At 44.7% G+C, this 17,167-nt stretch overlaps 3 protein-coding genes across 4 annotated transcripts in view; 2 read left to right on the top strand and 1 right to left on the bottom strand.

The window, feature by feature from the left end:
* Positions 1-1,511, top strand: part of pdia8 (protein disulfide isomerase family A, member 8) — a 10,555-nt gene extending 9,044 nt beyond the window's left edge. For both annotated transcript variants that reach the window (XM_030063000.1, XM_030063001.1), the window contains one exon: positions 1-1,511. This exon is cut by the window's left edge. The gene's annotated coding sequence lies outside the window, so the exon portion shown is untranslated.
* A 2,286-nt stretch (positions 1,512-3,797) lies between these two features.
* On the bottom strand, positions 3,798-13,489 carry cct3 (chaperonin containing TCP1, subunit 3 (gamma)). The gene is made up of 14 exons (XM_030062999.1): positions 13,344-13,489; positions 11,782-11,843; positions 11,428-11,478; positions 11,235-11,297; positions 11,012-11,108; positions 9,985-10,102; positions 9,526-9,712; positions 9,220-9,369; positions 8,854-8,986; positions 8,255-8,336; positions 7,815-7,995; positions 6,706-6,951; positions 5,006-5,137; positions 3,798-4,089 (listed from the first exon to the last, which is right to left on the bottom strand). Exons 1-14 carry the CDS (start codon positions 13,369-13,371, stop codon positions 3,997-3,999), a joined length of 1,623 nt encoding a protein of 540 aa, XP_029918859.1. The 5' UTR covers positions 13,372-13,489; the 3' UTR covers positions 3,798-3,996.
* Positions 13,490-14,281: 792 nt separating this feature from the next.
* Positions 14,282-15,943, top strand: LOC115367327 (nuclear factor 7, brain-like). Its single transcript, XM_030063002.1, has 2 exons — positions 14,282-14,404; positions 14,515-15,943. Exon 2 carries the CDS (start codon positions 14,522-14,524, stop codon positions 15,911-15,913), a length of 1,392 nt encoding a protein of 463 aa, XP_029918862.1. The 5' UTR covers positions 14,282-14,404; positions 14,515-14,521; the 3' UTR covers positions 15,914-15,943.
* Positions 15,944-17,167: the final 1,224 nt, after the last annotated feature.

The raw sequence follows: 17,167 nt of genomic DNA on the forward strand, positions 1-17,167 counted from the left end.
GCGGCAGGAAGAAAACAGGAAGTTTTTCACAAAGACAACGTTTGTTTGTTTGTCACCTTCACTTTCCTTCGTTCACATGATGCGACCAAAGCGATGCGCTCAGTGCCAGACGGAGCGCGAGCGTATCGGCGAACATCACAGCCGCCTTCCTGTCTCCTTTAGTTTCCTTTAGTAGGACCAGTTCAGGTCCTACTGATCACCCCGACATACCTCAAAGTGCCCAAAGTGCTCACTTATTTAAAGCCCCGCCCCTCCGTCTCCACCTGGCCTGAACCTGATCAGTCTCTGTCTCCTCAGAGCGTCTTGAGATCTGATCTCTCAGGATACAGTCGCCCACCTTTCCAGTTCAGCTTCAGGTTGGTTTCCCCACCTGAGCGTCGAACCCGACCCTCTGAGCCGCTGGGCTGAACGTGAGAGTCCAGTCTGTAAAAACCTCCGTCTTGTTTCACTGACGGCGCATTAAATTAATTTAAAACACGGCTGTTTTTACTTTTGTTTTCTGAGTGGAAGGAGGACGAGCTAAGAGTTGGACCGCGTGGCGAACCGCCTGTCCCTCTGCATGTTTATGTGCACATAGAGTGGAAAGGTGAGATCCAATCACAGGTGGGCAGGTGTGGTAACCCCGGGTGTGACTGGACAGGCTGAAAGCTGTCCAGCTGTGATTGGATCAGCCAGGTCACATGTTCATGCCAGGTGGAAACCGGACAGTGAGCGTCCAAACATACAGCTGAGCTTTGGTTTTGATGATGATGATGATGATGATGATGATGATCTTTATGGTCATGGAAGCTGCAGCAGGCCGGCCCTGCAGGGACAAATAAAGCCTGAATCTGAAGGTTCTCCGTTATTTAAAAGGCCTGAACGGGTTCCAACAGAGACCCGACAGAACCCAAACGTTCTCAGCTGACCAAGAGTACCCAAATATGTTATGGTTATTATATTTATTATGGACACACCACAGTGTTCCCAAACACGCTGACTAGCTTGATGACTTGAACGCCGCGCACTGAAATAAAAGTAAATTAAAGTAAATTTTAAAAAAAGTCCCCACGAGTGCAGGATGTGGAGAAGGAGCCGGAGGACCTGGACTGTCTGCTGCTCTCGCTGCCACTGCTTGTTTATTTTATGCACAATATTTATGCAACTAATTTATTTCCTGTTGAGTGTGAACTGTTTTTTTTTTGCAGCTCGGCTCCATCACAGCACATCTCCGCTGGTTTGTTTTCCTCCAGGTGAGCTGTGCTTTGTCTCTGCAGCTGAAGGGAATCACCGTTGCTGTTTACAGAAACTTTATTTTTGACGTATTTATTCACTTTTTGTACATTTGTGAAAAGATGATGGTTATTTATTAGTGGAAATGTCAGTTATGAGTGAGTAGCTGTTCACTGGATGTTTTGTTTGTCGTCAGAAAGTTTTTTTAATGTTTGTCTGAGATGTTTTGCTGTTACTGTCTGTTTCACTGAGGAAGCAGCTGCTGAGAGAAATGATTAAAAAGCTGCCACTGACTTTGACTGACGGCTCTCTGCCCTCCTGTTGCTTTCTCCTGAACTTTCACAAGTTTAAAGCACAGAAACTGAACAGCGTCCACGCGGCTGTTTGTGTTTGTACGACAAAAGGAGGTTGACCAAGGAGGTTTAAATTTCCAAATCCAAGTTAATCTTTAGAGGAAACATGTCTTTTCTCTCTGAAACTGACAGAGGCTGCAGCAGGTTGCAGGCGGGCCAGGAGGTTCTTGCAGCTGCAGCTTCATCCTTTTGAGTTTTCAAGTTTCAAACCAGCTAAATGTTGCCTTTAACTTGTTAATTTTCAAAGTAAAACTTAACAAAACGTCCTCAGTGGTTTCACATCACAGCCTTCACATCACCTGAGCAGTGTCCCATCATGTCAGTCAGGTCAAGGTTCAGGGTCCTGTTGCCAGGCAACAGCAGCATGAGCTGTTCACTGCTGGATGGGATACCTGTGCAGAGACTCACTGGCCACCAGAGGGCGCTGCTACAACGGAGAGAGTGAAAAACAATGGAGGAAGGAAACCCTCCTGTCACTGCAGCAGCGGGATGGAAGAAACCTGCAGCGTTTCAGACTCTAACCCAGGGGTCACCAATCATGTGCCATGGAGGCCGAGAGGCTGCAGGTTTTCATTCCAACCAAGACCTCCACCAGGTGATTTCACTGATTAGCTCCTCCTTTCTGATACAAGGTGAGGTGATCAGTGAAGTCACCTGGCACATGATTGGTGACCCCTGCTCTAACTTAAACCCCCATCTGGTCCTGCTGCGGGTTCTCCATCAGACATGACCGACGTCACGGCATAAACAACAACAGCAACAACAACAACATTGATTTATTGATTTCAAAACATGGCATCAGACAAAGAAAAAAAACACCTGTAAAAATCACTCATCATATCATGTCATCAAATTTCTTCTGTTGCAACTCACATTTGTTTGGTAAACAATTTCCTGTTTCATTTTGTCCCATGTAAAACATTTCAGTCTTTTGTTGAGTTAAACTGTGGAAAGCAACCAAAAATACCATTATTATTATTATTATTATTGTTGTTGTTGTTGTTGTTGTTAGTGTTGTTGTTACAGACACTCAAGCTGCTCTAGTTTTAGGATTGAACAAAAATTATAGGTTTATGGATCAGAAAAGAAAAACATAAGCTATATATAAACTATATAGTACCTTTCATAACAAAATGCAGCTCAAAGTGCTTTACAAGGAAAAGAGTAAAAAACATTTTAATCACTCAGATCCTGTCAGTATAGATCATATCAGTATAGATTATGCCACTATAGATTGTCAGTACAGATTATGTCAGTATAGATTTTCTAACATAATTTCCTTTAGTTTGTGTTCATGTTTACATAACAGAATAGTGGAAACAGCTGTCAGTAAAGTGCAGCACTAACTATGAGCTCAGTGCCAAACATAGAAGTGAATGAACACCTCTGTTACCATGACAAGACAAGCTGAGCATTACAGGCAGCAGGAGAGGAAACTTTATGACACTGGTAAATATATATATATATACACACATACATATACATGTATATATATATGTATGTATATATATACATATATATATATATATATATATATATACACACATACATATACATGTATATATATATGTATATGTATGTATATATATATATATATATATATATATATATATATATATATATATATATGATGACTAAAACTGGGCTAAAACTATTATGGATAGCAACGACTAAAATGTGACTCAGACTAATGAGCATGTTCGTCCAGAAGACTAAAACTAAAATTAAAATGGCTGTCAAAATGAGCACTGCTCAGAAGTGGACAGCTAAAAACCTTGAGGTGATTTCTGACTGCAGTCTCTCGTCAGTCATTCACATCAAGAACACCGTCAAAACTGCTTTCCATCACCTCTGCAGAACCACTAAGACCAGGCCCATGTGACGCTCGGCTGATGCAGGAGCTGTTGTTGAAGCGTTCGTCACGTCTCACCTCGATCTCTGTGACGCTCTGAGCTCCGGTCCGCCTGCCTCTGGAACCACGAGTCTCCAGCTGCTCCACAACGCTGCTGCCAGAACCCAGACCAGAACCAGGAGCCACACCACACCTGGCCTGGCCTCCCTTCATCGGCTCCCAGATATTTATATATATTTTTTGCACATAGTTTAAAATGAATTTGAAACCTCATGTTTCCACATTTGCAGAAACACGTTCTTGGAGGAACATCTCCTCTGTTCCCATGTGAAGAAAAGAACACGAGGCTGAGAGTCTGAAGGAACACGACGAGCAAAAACTACGTCTCATTTGTGTTTTATTGACCAATATTTTAGTTTCAGTGAACAGAACGTCTGCTAACAAGCGGCTACACAACCTGTGGTCCCGACACACACACACACACACACACACACACACACACACACACACACACACACACGTAGACAGACAGGAGACCCTAACGTTGAAGCTGAACTGTCAGACGGTGACGGAGTGTTTCTACTCGGCTCCACGTCCTCCTCCTGCCTGCTCCTCCCCCTTCTTCTTGTGGCCGGAGACGATGTCGTCGATACGCAGCAGCAAGATGGCCGTCTGAGGGCGACGAGGAAACACAAGATCAGAAACAACAAAACAACAACAACTAACAAACAGGGAAGGGAAGGCAGCAGGTTCACAATCTGATCGGATTAAAAACTAAAATATGAAAACCTCTGAAGCTTTTTGCAGAGGCATTATGGGTACATTTTCACTGTAGACACATTTTTTTAAGGCTCTGATATTAACCAGGACTCAGGGGAAAATGGACAAAAAAGGAGAAAAAACAAAAACTATTTGGAAAAGGGCTGTAAAATAAAGTGTTTATTGTCCTGTGTGCTTCAAATTCTGCTGAGCCTGTAGGAGGAACTACAGAGGCGGGGGAGGGGGGCGACATTCTGAGAATAAAGATGCAAATATACATGAAAAAAAATTGGGAAAACTAGTTTCTCTCCTCCTCTCTCTGTGCGAGCTTCCACCTGTGCTGCCCCCTGCTGGCCGTGTCTCAGGCCTGCAGCTGATCCCCTCAGCAGATTCTACTCTGACATGGGATTCAGGAACAAGGAGATCCTGCTGATCTGAGCCCAGAATCAGCAGATTGTTTTCTTCTGAATCGGCCCAAGTCACAGCAACGTCTCTTCAGAGTCCAGATGCTGAGGAGGAGGTTGGGGTTCTGGACTCAGACCAGCAGGATTTCCTTCAGACTGGATCCCACAGGAGGAGGACAAACTAGTTTCACTGGTTGTTTCTCATAACATTTGTGAGTTTTTTCTCATAATGTTTCCACTTTAATCTCAGAGAATATTAAAGGTTTTCCCACTAAATTTTCAACTTTAATCTTGGAAAAGTGAAGTCATGTGGGTCCTTGGCCACAAAAACAAACAAACTCCGGCTCCATATTTTTTCTCTCCCTGCAGTGACAGACAGACAGACAGACAGACAGACAGGCAGACAGACAGGTAAGCTGTCTCACCTCCACAGCAGTCTTGTATGTCTGGGCTTTAACAGCCAGAGGCTCCCAGATGCCCAGAGCCGCCATGTCAGCCAGAGAGCCCGTCTCCCCGTTCACACCCCAACACACACTGTTGTCCTGGGTGTGTTTGGCCTGTGGACACACACACACACACACACACACACACACACACACACACACACACACACACACACACACACACACAGAGTTAATGCACAGCTATGGCAGAGTCCCACTGTAAACGGGTTAAAGCAGCGTCCGTGTCGACACGTCAGTCTCTGATTGGTCAGCAGGATTTGAAACCCCGCCTCCTACAGAAACCAGCGAACACGGATCAGAACACGGATCCCCTTTCCAAGTTAACTGGAAGTAAAATTATAACCATTTCCAGTTTTGGGTGATTAATTATCTCATTATGCTAATTACTCAAATTACCCAGAATGCAACTTTCAGCAGCCGAGCCTGCAGAGGACGTTTTCACAATAAAAGCTCATAAACATCATTTCCATCACAACAACTGAACCACAGTTCAACCTGAAGCTGTTTTCTCACAGAACAGACCAGTGTGTGTGTGTGTGTGTGTGTGTGTGTGTGTGTGTGTGTGACTGTTTATATGTTTGGTATGTGTGTATGATTACACACACTGTAATCAATACTGTTACACATGTGTGTGTGTGTGTGTGTGTGTGTGTGTGTGACTGTTTATATGTGTGGTACGTGTGTATAATTACACACACTGTAATCGATACTGTTACGTGTGTGTGTGTGTGTGTGTGTGTGTGTCGTAGCTTCCTGTATATAATGTGATGCTAGCTTCTGTAATGCGTATATGAACTGATTTCTCGTACAGGCCGGTGTGTATGGACATGTGTTTGTGATAACATGCAGTATCACACACACTGCAGTCATTAGTGTTTCTGTATGAGCTTTGATTCTGGATCTGAATATGAACGTATTTCTAAACGTAAAGTTCTTTTTGAATTTGAAAATTTGCTGGTGGAATAAATCTAAACAGGACCTTTTTTTCCCAAACAGAGCTTGTGACAGGAAAGTGTGAACTTCTCTGTGCAGTGAATGACCTGCTTTCCTGTGTGTGTGTGTGTGTGTGTGTGTGTGTGTGTGACTGGACAGTGAAGTGATATGAAGTGAGTTCTGGTCGGTGCTCTGAGGGTCAGATCCAGGGAAAATCTGTTTTTAAGTTTGTCTCCTGTCTTCAGTAAACATCCTGTGCAGAATATGAGCAGCAAACTTAAAAAATACCCATGATGCACTGCTCTGCTCGCGGAGCTGAAACGTGCTCGTCAGCAGCCGAGGCTTTTTTTTTGTTTTTTTAAGTGTGCTGGTCATATTCTAGACAGGATGTTTATTTAAAAAGGAGACTAACTTGAACATATTTTTTCCATTTCTAAAAGATGGATAAATTAAATTAGATAACATATTTCTGTTTTAAGAATATTTACTGCCTTTTATGGCCCTGGATTTATAAAATAGAACGTCAGTCATTTTAAGGAGCAGCAGACGGACCATGTGGTTCTCAGTGCAGCAACACCGCCACCTGGTGGACAGAGACGTATACTGCAACAAAAACCATCAGATCCCTCAGAACATGATGGTTTAAAACTGGTCGGCCACATGGGAATAAAAAATTTGCTGATGTCCAGATTCCCTGCAGTTTAAATGTGAAGCCCCGCCCCCTTTACCCGGAGCGAGGTGAGCAGCCGGATGCTGGACCCCCCGCAGTTCTGGATGAGGGTTCGGGGGATGACCTCCAGGGCCTGGGCCACGGCGCGGTACGGCCACTGCTCCACCCCCGTCAGAGCCCGCGAGCGCTCCGTCAGACGCTTCGACACCGCCAGCTCCACGGCGCCACCGCCTGGCAGCAGGCTGGGCTGCAGCAGCACGTTACGACACACCTGCATGGCGTCCTGCAGGTTCCTCTCCACCTCCTGAGAGAGAGGGAGACAGAGAGAGAGAGAGAGAGAGAGAGAGAGAGAGAGAGAGAGAGGTAAATATTCCAAGAAGAAACTCAATCTGAGATTAAAGATGTAAATTTAGGAGGAAATCCTGCTGGTCTGAGTCCAGAACCCCGACCTCCTCCTCAGCATCTGGACTCTGAAGAGACGTTGCTGTGACTTGGGCCGATTCAGAAGAAAACAATCTGCTGATTCTGGCTCAGATCAGCAGGATCTCCTTGTTCCTGAATCCCATGTCAGAGTTGAGGAGGAGGAAAACTAATCTTGGAAATTCTCAGTTTTTTTCTTGAATTTCTCTCCCCTCGGCTCCATATTTGTTTTTTCTGTCTACAGCGGCTCTAATATGCTGTCACTGCTGCTACCAACAGTAAAAATGACTTTTTTTTTTTTCATCTGTAGCACTTTGAGATTTTCGAATGAAAAGTGCTTTACAAATAAAATCTACTACTATTATTATTATTATTATTACAACTATGACTACTGTTACTTTTACTTATGTATTAAATACCATAATCATGATTATCATTATCGTTAACACTCATCATGACTGAGTGTCATTGATCGTCTTACAGCCAGCCCTCAGTACAAACCTATTATCAGTAAGAGCTGTTAAACAGTCCAACAATCGATTAGCTGATTAGATTAATCACCACAACTGATCAATCGCTTTGAGTCATTTTTTTAAGAAGAAAAATTCCAAAATCTGAGATTGCAGCTCATCAGGTGTGAAATTTTCTGGTTCCTTCAGTCAGAGCAAACTGATGATCTTTGGGCTGTCACCATCACCAGCAGATGATCAATACTGATTATTGGTTATTGGTTACTGTGGTCCTTACGGCCAGGATCTCCTTGCTGGCTCCCCTCAGCAGGATGGTGCAGGCCTTCGGGTCTTTGCACTCGGTGACGAAGGCAAAGTACTCGTCGCCGATCTTCTTCACCTCGAAAAGCCCCGCCCCCGTGCCGACGTCCTCCTCACGCAGCTCGTCTGTGCGGCTGACGATACGAGCCCCGCACGCCCTGAGAGAGAGAGAGAGAGAGAGAGAGAGAGAGAGAGAGAGAGAGACAGAGAGAGAGACAGAGAGAGAGAGACAGAGAGAGACAGAGAGAGAGAGAGTTACTGCCTCTGCTTTGTGATGACTTTAATTCAAATTCAAAAACTGAAGTGTAAAACTTTCATACTGCACCTTTAAAGGCTTCACCTGAACACCACAGGTTTGATTTGACTGTGTGTGTGTGTGTGTGTGTGTGCGTGTGTGTGTGCGTGTGTGCGTGTCACCTGGCGATGCGGTTGTTGTCGGTCTTCCTGACACGGCGGATGGCGGTGATGTTGGCCTTCATCAGGTAGTGCTGAGCCAAGTCTGCAGACACACATGACATCATCAACATGTCGTCATGACAACAGATACAAGCCTCCTACACCCCCAGGGGTGTTCAAAGTGGGGTGCGGGGCCCCCCAGGGAGCCGTGAGGGTCCTCCACAGGGTCCTCAGCAAAATGAGGACGAGTTTATTTCCACTTTAAGTCAAACGAGCCTCCCGGATCTTTTACGTCTCTCTAGGAAACAGGTTCATGTCATCTTTGCTCACTTGCTGTTGTTTCTCTGCTTTCTTTCTAAGTAATACTGTGCATGAAACCTGCAGGGGGTGCTGGCTGTTTCTATTTCTAAAACAAATCCAACTGTCTGTTAAACGTCCTTTCTGTCAGGAACCAGAACCTGATTTTCTCGTTGCTTCCTGGCCTGTAAGAGAGCTGAGCGTCGATGCTGAACCGTGAAAACTGTTAAAAACTCCAGTGAGTGTCGGTGTGAAGCTGCTTTTACTTTCTGAAAAATAAAATATAATATAATATAAAAACGATGAAAATGCCCCTCTCTCACCGGAGACGCCCTTCTCGGTGAACACCAGGTCCGGCTTCACTCTGATGATGTCTTCACAGATCTGCTGGATGTACTCCTCCTCCATCTGCAGGATCCGAGCAAAGTCTTCCTCTCTGCTGATCTCTATGTCCGTCTGCTCACACACACATACACACACACACACACACACACACACACACACACACACACACAATTTGTTTCATTAAATTCATAGACAACAGAATATAGCCTGATTTATTTGTTATCAAGATATGAAATGATCCATATTGTGACGGAGGATTTTGTCTGTATTGCACAGGCCTGGGTTTGACTAAGTGTGTGTGTGTGTGTGTGTGTGTGTGTGTGCGCGTGCGTGTGTGTGTGTACCTGGCTCTCTCCCTTCTTGTACTCCAGGGAGCAGTCCAGCAGGACGATGCGCGGCTCTTTGATCATTCGTCTCATCCTGGCGTGAGTCACGTCTTTGTTCACCATCACGCCGCGCAGCACGCACGAGTCCTCGATGATACCACCTGGGACCTGCACACACACACACACACACACACACACACACACACACACACACACACAGAGAGTTAACACTGGCAGCAGCTCCAAACGTGTGGACTTTTACTCGCTGAAAATCCAAATCACCAAAAAAAAAAAAAAAAAAAAAAAAATCACACACACACGTACCTTCTCCACTTTGGCGTACTTCTTGATGTCGATCTCCTTGCGTCCGTTCTCGTCGATCTCGACGGTCTTGACGGCGTCGAGCGCGATGCTGCAGGCCAGCTCGGACCAGCGGCTCAGAGCCTTGGTGTTGATGGCCGAGTGCAGAATCTTCAGCATCATGGAGCGATCGGCCGGGTCCACCGGGGTGCTGGGGGGAAACACATCAACACAATATTAATTAAAAAGCTGTAAACGATAACGAAGCAATCTTATACAATAATTTAACTTAATCCTGCAAAAGTCCAACATAATGCAGTGAAATTATTCCTCCTGTAAGGACAAACCGTGTCAGAATCATTACTGACTTACAGTGTTCCAGTTTCTCACAAGGCTCAAGATGGCTCATTGCCAATGGGGTCAAAAAAGATTTCTGCAGCGTTTCATGTGTGTGTGTGTGTGTGTGTGTGTGTGTGTGTGTACCTGATGTCCTTCAGGGTCTCCAGCATGTCTTCCAGAGCCTGTCTGTAGGCGCTGATGATGACGGTTGGATGCATCTGCTGCTCCAGGAACTGCTCTGCAACAGACAGCATCTCGCCAGCTACACACACACACACACACACACACACACACACACACACACACACACACACACACACACACACACACACAGAGTTAGTTACTCTTCCTCGGCCTTTTAACACGGTCACATCAGCCAGTTGCACATTTGGCTGCTGTAAGTCAGCTGATTCTGTATCCTCAGTTTGTCCTGAGTGAGGGGAAAAAACTGCCAAGGAATAACAGTGAATAAAAGGTAACCTTTTAATTCAAGGTTACTGTATATATAGTAACCTTAAATTAAAAGGTTACTATTAACAGTGAAATAAAAGGTTAATATATATATATAATAACCTTTTAATTCACTGTTTAAATATCTGTTCTGGCATTTATTCCTTATATTCCTTATTAGCGCATATCAAATCAGATAATGTGTGATATGCATGTGTATACAGAATAATTCAAAGAACTTGTAATTGACTTTTTTTCTTGTCTTTGTGTGTGTAATCAACTTGTGAATTTTTATCGTGATATCTGAAAGTAAAATGTGTGTTAAAAGGCTGTTTTTGGTATTATATGGTCATATAGAGGTGATTTTCTAAACTTTCCACCAATGGGATTCATTGGGTCTTTTTTCTCCTCACTCAGGACAAACTGAGGATACAGAATCAGTTGAGTCTGCTTCTCCTGCAGTTTGTCCGAGGGGTTTTTTCATAAAATGACTGGACTATATTGTCATATAAAAACAGCAAATCAGTGAAGCATCTCCCTGAGCCACACAGCACCAAAACACAGAAACACACAGAGGGAGGAGTAGTGATTAAGGATGTAACAGGATAAATAATCTGTTGGTTTGTGCAGTGTTACGCCTGAGAGCGAGTGAGGGTTTTCCCTGCGTGGAGTTGTGGATTCTGATGTTAAACTCTAAAATCAAACAGCTGCTAATGCTCACCCAGGATGATGACCGACGTGGTCCCGTCTCCCACCTCCTCATCCTGGGTGCGGCTGATCTCGATCATGGACTTGGCAGCGGGATGCTGGACCTGGATCTGTTGCCATGGAGACAGATGATGACACTGATTTATCACACTGTGGTGAAGTGTGACAAAGGTTTTTCTTCTTTTTAACATGTGAGTAAAAGAGCAGCGAGATTGGAGGACTGATGTTTTCCTCACCTCTCTCAGGATGGCGTTTCCATCGTTGGTCATCACAATGCCTCCCATAGGGTCCAACAGCATCTACACACACACACACACACACACACACACACACACACACACACACACACACACACACACACACACACACACAGTCAGGGTACTGGTGTCTATGGTAAAAGACGATGAGCTGAACAGACTCTTGTCTCACCTTCATCATGGCCCTGGGGCCCAGGCAAGTCCTGATCACATCTGCTATGGTCTGCAACACACACACACACACACACACACAGAGAAAGAGAGGGGAGAGGCGGTGTTATACGGAGGATGGATAGCCCACCAACATGGCAGCTGAAATCCAGACTGACTGATTAAATCACAACTGTGAAAGATTTACTGTAAAACAAATAAAACAGAGCAGCACTGATGGTTCAGCTTCATGAGTTTGATGATCAACAGTGAAACACAACTGGAGTCAAAACTCCAAGGATCCATAACACAGAAAAAAAGGAATAACTCAATGACAAGGTTTGGTGACGTTGGTCCAGTGAACACAGAGCCTCACCTTGGCAGCGTTGATGTTTCCGGTCTGGACTTTGCGTCCGGACTCTCTCTTTATGTTCTGGTCTGCAGAGAGAAGCAAAGACACTGAATCAGCCTGAGGAACTACTGGAGTACAACGGGCTGCACACTGAATAATTATGCCAAATATCTGTACATACAGAAATACAATTTATATACAGCAATATGCACAGCTCTACAATATACAACATGCCCATGGGTTCACACTTAGGAAATTTGAGGTGTGGCAACAGTGGAAAAAATAAAAGGGCATCCTTCATGTGTTTCACTCATCACAACAGACCAATCACTGTCTTAAGCTGTATTAAAATAATTACAGCAAATTAAAACATTTTGCTGCAGCCTCTGCTTCAACAGTAAGTGTTGCTACAGTGAACATTCAGTATTCTTCAAAAAAAAAAAAAAGAAAAAGAAAAAGAAAAACAGCATACCACCACCAGCCGGATGTAGAAAATGCAGTTACTTTACAAAGCATTTTATTGATCAGAAGGATAACCCTAACTTTGATACTGCTGCCTTGTGAGATATCAATATCATGCAGGTTTATGTCTGGATGAGATATAATGATGATGTTTCGTTCAGCCCTGGGATACGACCGAGTCTGCAGAAGCTGGATGTGATCCTGTGATCTGATTGATGTAAAGATCCCTGATCTCCTCTGATAGTGAGCTGATCAGCCCTGAAGGCAGACAGCTGACATGGGGCTGGAGGATGGAGGCTGTGCGGGCCAGTGAGGGTGTGGCCACCGCACACAGCAACATCACCTCTGCGGCTAACATTTGTTTTATTATTATTATCATCATTATTATTATTATTACTGCATAAAACCTACAAAGCCGACGCTATCTAGCTGTAAAGTTCAGCGCAGAGCTGCGCAGGATGACTGGCTGGTTCACACAGACAGCAGCACAGGCCGAGCCTTGACTACAAATAGAAATAGATAGAAACAAACTACAACACAAGTCCACTTTCAACGTTACGACCCCGTCTGTAAACGTGCGCCGTCACGTTAAAGTTGCGGGGCCGCACGGTTCCCCGCACGGTTCCCCGCACAGGCTGACAAAGCACGGAGGAACAGGCACCGGAGCTAATGCTAATGCTAGCCGGATTAGCAGAGCTCTGATTTCAGGCAGGGAACAGAGTTAGCCGCGGTGAGTTTAGCCTAGCTTAGCATCAAGTCGCTGGCTCCGTTCACTCTGCGCGTCCCACACCATAAAGACACAATAAAAACTACATGAGTCCGTCTGACGTTGAACGCAGCTAAGCGAATTCACACGCTGCTAACACGGAGCCGACGCTACAAGAGACAACGGACAAGCTAAGCTAACACTGCGGCCCCGTTCACTTTGTACGGAGCGAGCTAACTAGCCGCGTTAGCATGTTGAGGCAGGGGGCAGGAGGAAGCACATGCTCGGCTAGCTGCCGGGGACCCGTCCCGCTCCCGCACCACGGCGCCGGACACAGCCGCAGCGAGGCGGAGGAAAAGCCTTTCCGTGACGCTAAAACAGATTTTAGCACCAAAAGTAAAAGTTTGGAGCGACTTACTGAGCACTAAAACCTGCTGGCCCATCATTCTGACAGCGCGTGCGGGACAACGGCGGCCTGGAACCTTCTGGGAGGCACGAGAAGAGGGAGGGGCACCGCGAGGGGCGGGAACCCACGGAGCTCACAACCAATCGGCTACGAGGACTCAGATGATGAACAGCGGCTTCCACCAATTAGATCAATGGGATAAATGCAGCTCGGGCGACCGTAGAGAAAGCCGTTACTTTCTTAAATTTATTTTTTCTTTTCATTTCTTTCCTTTTTTTCTTTTCTCCCCCCCTTTCCTTTTTATTTTTTAAAATTTCTTTTACTTCTTTTAATTTTAATTTTATGTGTGTTGAAGTGATGAAGCTGCCATGACAATGTAATTTCCTGCTATGGATTAATAAAGTATCATTCATTCATTCATTCATTCATTCAGTTTAATTTTCTCTTTTACATTACTTTTTTATTTACTTTTATTTTGCGTTTTTTCTTTTCTTCTCTTTTACTTTTCTTCCCTTTTCATTTTCTTTTCTTTTTTCTTTTCTTACTCCACTACATATTCTTATTCTTATATGTGAATTTCCTGCGGGATGAATAAAGTATCTATCTATCTATCTATCTATCTATCTATCTATCTATCTATCTATCTATTCCATTGATGATAAATATACAAGAAAATAAAATCAAATGGCTATATTTAGTCCCTCTAAGACCTAAAAAGGCAAAGAGCTGAGATCAGGTCAGATCAGGGCAAGCAAAATATGCATTCATGTCATGCAGAGAAAAAGGATGTGGCAATGCATTACACACACACACACACACACACACACACACACACACACTGCAAGCTCCACCCATTCTATGAGTCAGCTAAGACAAACCAGGAAACAGGTCATCTTTCCTCCGGCATGTGGGAAGAATCTCACACACACACACACACACACACACACACACACACACACAGCAGGAGACGAAAGAAAGACAGACGACTCACTTCCAGAACAAAAACCTCAAAACAGCCAGAGGATTACTGGGAGTGTGGCTGCTTCAACCTGCTGGGACTCTTCATACTGAATGTGAGTTTTGGAGGAACTTCACCTTGACTTTCAGATGACTTTTAAGAAAAGGGAGTGGTACCAGAGCTAACTGAATTCTTGTTTGAACTGTCTGCCTGGTGTGATTTTAGAGACAAAATGACTTCCAGCTCAGAGGAGGATCTCTGCTGTCCTGTCTGCCGGGACGTCTTTAAAGATCCTGTGGTCCTGTCATGCAGCCACAGCTTCTGTAGAGCCTGTCTGAAGAGCTGGTGGACAGAGAAACCAACAAAAGACTGTCCTTTTTGTAAGAGAAGATCTTCAAGGAGTGATCCACCTTGTAACTTGGCACTGAAGAACCTGTGTGAGGCCTTCTTACTGCAGAGAAACAAGAGAGCTTCAGCAGGGTCAGAGCTCCTCTGCAGTCTGCACTCTGAGAAACTCAAGCTCTTCTGTCTGGACCATCAGCAGCCAGTATGTGTCGTCTGTCGAGATTCAGAAACTCACACCAACCACAGATTCAGACCCGTCAACGAAGCTGCACGAAACCACAAGAAGGAACTTCAGGAATCACTGAAGCCCCTCCAGGAGAAACTGGAGCTCTTTAATAAAGTTAAAGCAAACTGTGATGAAACAGCAGCGCAGATTAAGGTCCAGGCCCGACGCACAGAGAGGCAGATTAAGGAGGAGTTTAAGAAGCTTCACCAGTTTCTCCAAGAGGAAGAGGAGGCCAGGATCACCGCTCTGAGGGAGGAAGAGGAGCAGAAGAGTCGGATGATGAAGGAGAAGACGGAGGCTCTGAGCAGAGAGATAGCAGCCCTTTCAGACACAATCAGAGCCATAGAGAAGGAGCTGAGAGCTGAAGACGTCTCATTCCTGCTCAACTACAAGGCTACAGTGGAGAGAGTCCAGCGCCCCCTGCTGGAGGATCCACAGCTGCTCTCAGGAGCTCTGATAGACGAGGCCAAACACCTGGGCAACCTGAGCTTCAGTGTCTGGGACAAGATGAAGGAGGTGGTCTCCTACACTCCTGTGGTTCTGGACCCCAACACTGCCAACACAGAGCTCGTCCTGTCTGAAGATCTGACCAGTGTGAGACGAGGACAGAGACAGGAACTTCCTGAAAACCCAGAGAGGATTGATGACTTCATCGCTGTCCTGGGATCTGAGGGCTTTAGCTCAGGGACTCACAGCTGGGACGTGGAGGTGGGAGACAGTCCAAACTGGTTTCTGGGTGTGATAGAAGAGTCCGTCCAGAGGAAGGGATTCATTCAGTCTGGATTTTGGAGAGTAGGGCTGTGTGATGGTGAATATTTGGCACGATTTTCATCAGATCAGCTCCCTATTCTCGGGGTGCAGAAGACGGTCCAGAGGGTCAGAGTTCATCTGGACTGGAACAGAGGACAGTTGACCTTCTCTGATCCTGATACCAACACACACATACACACCTTCACAAACACTTTCACTGACAGGCTGTTTCCTTACATTAACACCTGGGAAGAAGCTGCTCTGAAGATTTTACCTGTGAAGCTCTCTGTAACAGTGACCTGACACTGTTAGAGATGATGGCGATGATGATGATGATGACGACGATGATGATAATGATGATGATGATGATGATGATGATGATGATGATGATTTCACATAAATAATATTTCCCTTTTCTCTTGCCATCTTGATCCAAAATCAAGGTCAGCTGGGCCTGATTAAAGTCTTAAATTCAAGAAACGTGATTCAGCATCACTGATCTGAAATAGAGCATTTTGATAAATGTAAATATAGGCTAGTTTATAGTTTATATAGTTTTTCTTTTTTTTTGTTGCAAGTTTTCATGTAAATGTCTGTTTTTTGTTGTTTTTTCTGCTAATTTTCATTAAATGTTTTTGTTTTTGCTCTGTTTTTAAAATTCCAACATTTCGGTATATTTGCTGATGTACTCATGAAAATAAAAATAAAATAGAATACAGAACAAGTGCTCCAAAATAAACAGCTGTTATTTTGAAATTTGACCTTTGAACACAGGTGACATGATGTGAAGTCTTCTGGTCACTTACATATTTACAGTATATACACATGGACACATACACACTACTCACAAAAAGTTAGGGATATTTGGCTTTCGGGTGAAATTTATGGAAAATGTAAAAAGTTCACACCACAGTGATATTATATCATGAAAGTAGGGCATTTAAGTAGAAGCATACACTGGTGATTTCCTCATCTCAAACAATTTCTTGAAACAAAAGCCAACAACAGTGGTGGATATACCACAACAAAAAATGTCAGTGTCAATAACTTGTCATGTGCCCTTGAGCATCAATTACAGCTTGACAACGACGTCTCATGCTGTTCACAAGTCGACTTATTGTCTGCTGAGGCATGGCATCCCACTCTTCTTGAAGGGCGGCCCTCAGGACATTGAGGTTCTGGGGTACAGAGCTCCGAGCCTCTACACGGCCACTCAGCTGATCCCATAGGTTTTCTATGGGATTCAGGTCTGGAGAAAGTGCAGGCCACTCCATCTGAGGTACCCCAGTCTCCAGCAGCCGTTCCCTAATGATACGACCTCGATGAGCTGGAGCATTGTCGTCCATGAAGATGAAATTAGGCCTGTGTTGTTCATGCAGGGGCACAATGACTGGATTAATGATGTTATTCAGGTAGTATGGACTTGTCACTGTACCATTCTCAAAGTGTAGGGCAGTTCTGTATTGACTAGACACACCTGCCCACACAGTAACACCACCACCACCAAAGGCTCGTCTGGTGACAACAGTGGCTGATGCATAGGGCTCTCCTTGACGT

Source organism: Myripristis murdjan, chromosome 11, assembly GCF_902150065.1.
Source record: "Myripristis murdjan chromosome 11, fMyrMur1.1, whole genome shotgun sequence".
Classification (NCBI taxonomy): domain Eukaryota; kingdom Metazoa; phylum Chordata; class Actinopteri; order Holocentriformes; family Holocentridae; genus Myripristis; species Myripristis murdjan.

Excerpts from the sequence above, each read along its gene's own strand:
- cct3 (XM_030062999.1), bottom strand. The coding sequence starts at position 13,371 with ATGATGGGCCAGCAGGTTTTAGTGCTCA. Across the intron at positions 11,844-13,343 it reads CCAGCAGGTTTTAGTGCTCA|ACCAGAACATAAAGAGAGAG; the intron begins GTAAGTCGCTCC and ends TTCTCTCTGCAG. Across the intron at positions 11,479-11,781 it reads GAAACATCAACGCTGCCAAG|ACCATAGCAGATGTGATCAG; the intron begins GTGAGGCTCTGT and ends TGTGTGTTGCAG.
- LOC115367327 (XM_030063002.1), top strand. The coding sequence starts at position 14,522 with ATGACTTCCAGCTCAGAGGAGGATCTCTGCTGTCCTGTCTGCCGGGAC.